This window comes from Acanthopagrus latus, chromosome 1, assembly GCF_904848185.1.
Source record: "Acanthopagrus latus isolate v.2019 chromosome 1, fAcaLat1.1, whole genome shotgun sequence".
Classification (NCBI taxonomy): Eukaryota; Metazoa; Chordata; class Actinopteri; order Spariformes; family Sparidae; genus Acanthopagrus; species Acanthopagrus latus.
In genome coordinates this window covers 5,025,784-5,034,133 of record NC_051039.1, presented here as the reverse complement: position 1 = coordinate 5,034,133, position 8,350 = coordinate 5,025,784, and the positions used below count along the sequence as shown (strand labels likewise).

General features: G+C 38.4%; 1 protein-coding gene across 1 annotated transcript; it reads left to right on the top strand.

Moving 5' to 3' along the window:
• Positions 1-201: 201 nt before the first annotated feature.
• On the top strand, positions 202-6,190 carry LOC119025724. Its single transcript, XM_037109654.1, has 9 exons — positions 202-517; positions 598-831; positions 999-1,103; positions 1,640-1,861; positions 3,297-3,446; positions 3,945-4,260; positions 4,356-4,413; positions 4,783-4,974; positions 5,328-6,190. The coding sequence occupies exons 1-8, from the start codon at positions 295-297 to the stop codon at positions 4,972-4,974; spliced, it is 1,500 nt and encodes a 499-aa protein (XP_036965549.1). The 5' UTR covers positions 202-294; the 3' UTR covers positions 5,328-6,190.
• The last annotated feature ends 2,160 nt before the right edge of the window (positions 6,191-8,350 follow it).

The window sequence follows — 8,350 nt, the reverse complement described above, 5'->3', positions numbered from 1 at the left end:
ACAAGTGAAAGTAAGATATAAGACAACAGATGAATTAATGTTAGCTGGCACGATTTTCACTAATTCTTCTTATCATGAGATTTAATGCAGTACAGAATCTAAGTATGATCCTTTACAAATTCATACTATTATCACTTACTTATTATAGAGAATATGAAGTGTTACAAGAAAGTGTCCAGATACCTGATGATTTAATCTTCTGTTAAAGGGGTTCAGGGACGAGCAAACAGCATCTGTGCTTTAAAAGGTTCATCAGTGGATCTGCCCTGCTCAGCTGAACATCCCACTACAACCATGAAATGGTACACTGTGCAGCCGATCGGATCTACATATATTCTGAAGAAACTCCCTGCAGATGATAGCCATGTTAAGTACAACATGTCGGAAGAAAGGAACTTCAACCTAACAATCAGAGATCTGACAGAGAGGGATGAAAATCTTTACTGCTGCAGCAGTAAAGAGGATGCAGGAAAACCCAGAGAGAGTAAGCAAGGCATGATTGAGCTCCATGTTGCAGGTACAGTGACCGTCAGTAATGAATTACTTTAAGTCTGACATAAATATATGAATTCTAACTTTTCTTTCTCATCATCTCAGACCTGCAGGTGAAGGTGATTCCCTCCACAGAGGGACACACAGTAACACTGATGTGCAGCACCAGCTGTCCTCTGACTGAAAACCCTGCAGCCTACATCTGGTACAAGAACAGAGAGTTTCTCTATGAGGACTGGTCTCCCTGGTACCAACAGCTGGTCAGCAGTGAGGAAGCAGTCACATACTCCTGTGCTATCAAAGGCTACGAGGACCTCAGAGCCCCTCAAGTCTCAGTGGGTGAGTGACAACCATTAACTCCTTATCGTGATATAAAACTAAACTGGCAAAATATGTTAATTAGAAATATTTGTGCACCAGAACCTTGAACTATAACACTTGACTATGACACACAATGAAAAATCAACTTAAGTCATTGAAAACTGACACAATTTCATTTTGTCCAGATTCTGTCACATCAGCCTGCTTCAGTGTGACCTATGCTAAAGGGAGAATGTGTTCTTATAAGAAGACATCAGTGGATGAGCCCTGCTCCATCACATATCCAACAGGTGTAGTTTCCACTCACACTGACCATCCTCCTCCATACCTACCTCTAATTCCTTTAAACTGGTATTTTATCAACAGAGATTATTGTATCTAGCGATCTGTCAAAATGGACCATTACCAGTTACAACTGGGAAAGATACAGTCGTCAAACTGTACAGAACAAACCAAACAACTCCACATATGTCATGTTTTATCATGTCATGAATTATTGTCTTTTGTTATGCTATCACATGAACCAATCTTATCTAGCTAGCTGGCTCACATATAGGCAGCAGGGTTAGAGTTGTGTTTTTTTAGGTTAGATTAAGACAACTTTAACATGTATGTGCATGTCGCTGCACACTGTCATGTCTTTGCTTTCGTTTTATCTAGTTTTTACTTTGTTGACGGTGTAATAATTTCATGTTGTCTTTTTAACTCATCATGTTGTGAGGGTTTATTTCATAATTCATGTAATCAGCTTGTTACAGCTGTAGTATATATAAAAAACATGGAACAAGTAAATCAATGTAAAACATATTTCATCATCTCCCAATAGGAGTGTATGTTCAAAAGACTCATGCAGCTGCAACAGGCCATGTCAGACTGACCTGTAACACCAGCTGTCCTCAGACTCATCTTCAGACTGCCTTTAAAGTGTACAAGAGCAGTATCTCAGAGGGACAGAATGAGATAATAACGAATGTAGTTCCCATCTCATCTCCGGAAAGCTTCTCCTGTGCTGTAAAAGGCCTCAAGGATCTACACTCTGCTGCAGTCTGTGAGTATAAACCAGCTAAGGTCTGTTGTACATCTGTCTGCAATAAGCAGGTGAACATCTAGATATCAACTTTGAAGGGGAGAAATATGTGAAATTCCTGAGGAGGGCACAGAAATTATTTCTGTAACTCTGCTAGCAAACACTCCATCACCCTGCCAGCTAAGGAAAGCTGCAGCGCCACATTTGTTACTGCCATCACTGGTTAATGCCCCTGGAAGGTACCGCTCACTCGTCCTTCTAATCTGGCCGGTGGCCACTCACAGTACTGCAGATCTAAACTATGAGTTAATGTTACTGTGGCACACCAGCAAACTTCTGTCTAACACATCTTTTGTTTCCCCCACATGGGTCCACCTGCATCATGTGCCACTGCTGAGGCCTATAGCGGCATGATTTCTTTTATTGTGGGGTATTCATATTATTGAAATGACATAGTTGTGTTTTTAGAAATATATTGGGGGTACAAATCATATTTTTCCCAGATTGGTTGGATTGTGCTCCCCCAGTCTCTTCTGGGATTAATGCCAAACAGAAACGTACTACAGTGTAATACAGTTGTTATGCACTAAACAGCAGCTGTGAGAATTCATGTTTGATTATGAGACAGTCAGAGATGTAATCTTAATCTGATTTTCATTTCTAGGCTGCAGTTATAGCATTTATATCTTGCTAAATGTCTGTCAGTCAATGTTACCTCTTCCACTGTTGACAATCCTCTCTATCATCACTTGACCCACTAGAAGTATGTGGCTGTGGTGTTGTCTGTATCTATAAAGATCTCGCTCTCTTCCTGTTTTGTCTTGTGTGTCGCCCCGAGCTAATAACACCACGCAAGATGTGATGTTGAGACTCAATAAAAATGTATCAACCAGCTGTAGAAAGACCTGCAGGTCTGTGTCTCTGTATAGATCCAATCAATCTTATATCATTTCATGTTAGACATGAAATAAAAATAAACATTTACGTAAAAAAGACTGATAAAGCATACAAGTCTAAGAATACCAGGTCTGTATTTCTAAAATGTAAACACATAGATTTAATAAATAGTTGACACCTTCTTCAAAAGATGAATTTTTCTTTGAATAAAATGTAAAGCTAATAAAAGGATTCTTGTAGACAGACATGAAAGCAAACTTTGTTCTTGCGACATTCTAACACAATGCAAATCAGCTTCTCTCCTCTCTCCTGAGACCTTAATTCTTTCTTCATGGTTGTATTTTCATGATTGATCCATCCCAAATAAGCCTGAATCTGACCCAGTGACAGACATGAAGAATAATCATATCAATTACAGACATAGCTCATCTTCTTGCTTATAGTCTGATTTGCTTATGTAGTGGCATCAGTATTAAATTGAGACTTTATCATAACTGGTAAAAAGTTTCTTGTAGTACATTCAAAGTGAACTGTCTCTTATCTTTCATCTATATTTCAGGTGCAGAGGAAAAGAAATGTTGGACTGTGAATCATGTCAGCAGGAGAATCTGTGCTGTTCAAGGATCCTCAGTGAACATTTCAAGTGAATATTCTCATCCTGACAGCCAGCAGCCCCAGTCTAAATCATGGTATAGAATAATCAGAAGTGGTAAGAAGGATATTGAAAAGCCTGTTGAAGCTGCAGGTCGTGTTAAGTACCATGAAAACACGAACAATCATCACATCCTGTCAATTAAAAACTTGCTGAAGAATGACTCAGCAGAATACAAATTCAAGATCCAGACACGTGACGGATGGAAACAGTCAGATTTTTCTGGAGTGATGTTGGTTGTCACAGGTAATTCTTTATATCAAATACATTATTTTTGAATACTGAATTATTGATTCCAAACCATGTGATGTACTATCAGCAGTCAGCAAACTGAAAGGCAGGTTCAATGCTCCTTTCACTCAATCTATTTAATGTTTTTATCAAAATAAATCTACCAACTTTGGCTTGTGGCTTTATGGCTTTAGTTTTAGAAGACACTGACAAACAATCAACTTTGTGGTTAAGCTATGAGACCTTGTGAGATAGTATATCTTTTTCACATTTGCTGATCAAACTATCTTTCAGGTCTTAAAGTGACGTTCACTCCTTCTGCAGTGGTGACAGAGGGTCAGAGAGTCACACTGACCTGCAGCACCAGCTGTCTTCTGAACACAGACTACACCTGGAACTTCAACAGTCGACCTCTGAACCTGCCAGAAAACCAAAACAAACACCTGATTCTAGACCCAGTCAGCAGTCAGCATGAAGGAAGGTACTCCTGTACAGTCAAAACTGGCAGAAGAACCAGTGGCTCAAGTGAAAAAACTCTGACTGTCCAAAATACTAAAGTGAAACAAACATCTGCTGCAGCTGCAGGAGTCGGTGCTGCTCTCCTGGTTTTAATACTTCTTGCTGTCTTTTGCTGGATTAGGTGAGCAACACTGGTCTCTGTTTCTATGCAGTGACACTCACATACTCACACGGTATCACCAATTAACTCTTATACTCACTAATGTCACTAACCAGAAAGAAGAATACGCCCAGCCAATCTCCTCAGAGTGAAACCTCAAACAACTTGGAGCAGGTAAAGAAAAGAATTTGAACAATTCTGCTACATTAAGAGAAAAACTTCAGAAATGAATTACTTTTTCATCTGAGCCAGAACAGCAGCTCAAACTCACAAATAATGTTACAAATGTTCTCTTAATTTCTTATTTCTTAACTAAACACATTTAGTCTTTTGAAATAGAAACGTCTACTGCAGTCCATATTAAGCTCCTCAGTCTTTTGTAAAACATTAGTTATCTACTTATCCTGTTGTTCATCACAGATATGATGTTTACTCGCTTTAAAACTTTAACTTTTAAACTTTAAAAGCCAAAGGTAACTAAAAGCTTGTTTCATACATACAGTGTATCATAAAATACTATCATTTCTCTCGTCTTACAATCAGCTAAACCCTGGTCCTGTGTATGACGAAATCTCAGCTCAACCAACAGAGCAGGACGATCATCACTACAGCAGTGTCCTCTTCCATCAGAAACACACAGATCCTGTCTGCAGCACAGTCCAGCCACATCAGGCCCGAGAACAAGAGCACGTCGCCTACGCTGCTGTCCACTTTAAATCCAACAAAGCCCCCTGAGTGAGCACCTCTTGTTATAACATCGTCTCTCTTGAGGGATGCAATGTAAAAATGATGTAGCGTATTACAGGCTGGGTGGGTTAGTGTGTTAGAACTAACGAGTACTATTTTAATAAAACTTGTAGGAAATGACTTCTTAAACACTGAGGTGTTGATATAATGTAGACTTCCATGTTGAGATGATCATCACATGACTAATCTGATTTTAATGAGAAGTTGAAAAGTAAACTTGCTGACTTCAACGGTGCCCTTCTATTCAGAAATGTAATCCTACAAACAAAACTGTGTCAACTGACAAAACTGCTGTTCTATGTTGTAACCCACATGTAACGTATTCTTTTCTTTACTTTCAGGCACCATGACCAGACAGTGGATTCCTACAAATTGTACAACACAGCAAACAAAACATAAACATGTTAACCCCACATGACGGCACAGCAAACTGTTGCCATGTTTACGGTTGGTGCCCTAAAATGGCCGCCCGAGCTCTGTATGATGCCTCTCAAGGAGCGCGCTTTCAATGCTACACTAGCTACATTTCTATGAAGGGTCAACCCTGTGTGGATCATTTTTTTAAACGATGTAAATAACCTATGTATTAATATATTAATACATTTCCTGTCAGTCTTTCACAAATGCTTTGTTTCTGCTGACAAAAAAATAACTTACAGAGTAAAGGCATGAAAGTGTGTTGTGGAGAAAAACAAAGGTACAAGTTTGGGTCCCAGACACATAAGGCAGATTTCATCATCACCATGTTGTCACTGTATTTTGCAATTAGAGCCTGACCAATATATTGGTCTATATTAACCTATCATAGATATATCTGGGATATATTGATATCCACCTATATGTTATCAAAACTGTCCATTACAAATCTTTTTACACAACATGATGCAGAATAAAAGGCCCTGGTATAATTCATGATTTACTGTTGTTTATTGTGATGGTGCACTCGTAATATTTAACAATAAAGTTGAGCACAGCACGCACGCACCACTCTGTGAGAATAGAGAATAAATGTTGTAAGAATAGATTCCATATTTTACAAGCAAACAGACCACAGATCAGATTCTTTGACAAACTTCTCACAATCAAAATTTGACAGTTTGAAAGCTCAATTACTGGCAAGTGAATCAGTCTATCAATTACAGTTAAATGAGCCATTTTAATACTATAAAATCATAGAATTTATAAAGATGAAGTCATTGGTGAATGTTCCATTGATGAGTATTCACTAATCTCTTAGTCATAACACAGATACAAGCCAGAATTTAAAAAATATAGGAAGAAGTTAAACTGAGTAGTTTTAGCTACAATCAAGAGGAAAAAAACTGCTGCATCTTAATAAAAATGTTGGTGCATTTTATGATGATCTGGCTCTTAAATAATCTTATATCTTTTTACTCTCACTGGCTGGCCACCGGTAATCAGTAGCTTGGATAACTACGATAAAGAGAGTCATCAGAGCTTTTTGTGACTGTTTGACTACAAGTCATCAAAGCTCTTAGTCACTGTCACTGCAACTTCCTCTTCAGTGATGACTCTTCTGTGAACCAACCACAGACAGCTTCACATCATTCTGTTCTCACTCTGCCAACGCTATGAAAACATTTTGTTGAAAATATAATAAAACAATTCCAGCTGCACATGAGGACAGGAAAAACAAACTATAATGATAATTGTGATAAAATACAGACACAAACAATACCCTCAAGATAAATCAAATAACTACTGTAGTACGTAGATTCTTCATTAGAGGTCTCTTTTTACTAAGAATATTGAAGGAAGGAAGTGACGTTCTGGTGTTACAGCTGCATGCAGTTACTGTCCTCAAACTGACCAACAGATCATTCTGCCTTTGTAAGACGACTGCTGTTAATTTTCTATGTGTTTTGTTAGTTTTAATAAACACAGCAGTTTTCACAAGTTCATTCAATTATAAAATCAACTTTCTGACGAGAAGCTGCGGACTACAATAGCCATGTTGTTGGCAGAAGCTGGATGTGTGTTTATGGGTTTCATGCTGTTTTTATCAGGTAGGAATAATGATTTTATGACAATATTTGACTAAAAACTGTAAATCAAAGTTTTCCTGGAGTGTAGAACTAAGAGTAAACTATAAAAAGAGATGTCATGTTAGCTGGCAGATTTTCATTACACAATGAAAGAATGATCCTTTACATTGTAATGATATTGTAAAGTTTACAGTATCATATTATCACTGACATTTTGTAGAGAATATGAAGTGATAGAACATTTAAAAAATTGTCCAGATACTTGATGATTTAATCTTCTGTTAAAGGAGTTCATGGACGAGCAAACAGCATCTGCGCTTTAAAAGGTTCATCAGTGGATCTGCCCTGCTCAGCTGAATATCCCAATACAACCATGAAATGGTACACTGTGCAGCAGATTGGATCTATATTTAGTCTGAAGAATCTCACTGCAGATGACAGTCATCTTAAGTACGTGTTGGAAGAGAATAACTTCAATCTAACAATCAAAGCTCTGACAGAGAGTGATGAAATGCTTTACTGCTGCAGCAGTAAAGAGGATGCAGGAAAATCCAGAGATAGTGAGCAAGGCATGATTGAACTCCGTGTTGCAGGTACAGTGATCGTCAGTAATGAATTACTTTTAGTCTGACATGAATAAATGAATTTTTACTTTTCTTTGTCATCATCTCAGACCTGCAGGTGAAGGTGATTCCCTCCACAGAGGGACACACAGTAACACTGATGTGCAGCACCAGCTGTCCTCTGACTGAAAACCCTGCAGCCTACATCTGGTACAAGAACAGAGAGTTTCTCTATGAGGACTGGTCTCCCTGGTACCAACAGCTGGTCAGCAGTGAGGAAGCAGTCACATACTCCTGTGCTATCAAAGGCTACGAGGACCTCAGAGCCCCTCAAGTCTCAGTGGGTGAGTGACAACCATTAACTCCTTATCATGTTATAAAACTAAACTGACTAAATATGTTAATTAGAAATATTTGTGCAGCAGAACCTTGAACTATAACACTTGACTATGACACACAATGAAAAATCGACTAAACTAATTAAAAACTGACACAATTTCATTTTGTCCAGATTCTGTCACATCAGCCTGCTTCAGTGTGACCTATGCTAAAGGGAGAATGTGTTCTTATAAGCCGACATCAGTGGATGAGCCCTGCTCCATCACATATCCAACAGGTGTAGTTTCCACTCACACTGACCATCCTCCTTCATCCCTACCTCTAATTCCTTTAAACTGATATTTTATCAATAGAGATCATTATATCTAGAGAGCTGTCGAAATTGATCATCACCAATTACAACTGTGGAAGATACAGTCATCAAACTGTACAGGCGTGTAAATGAAATCAAAATGC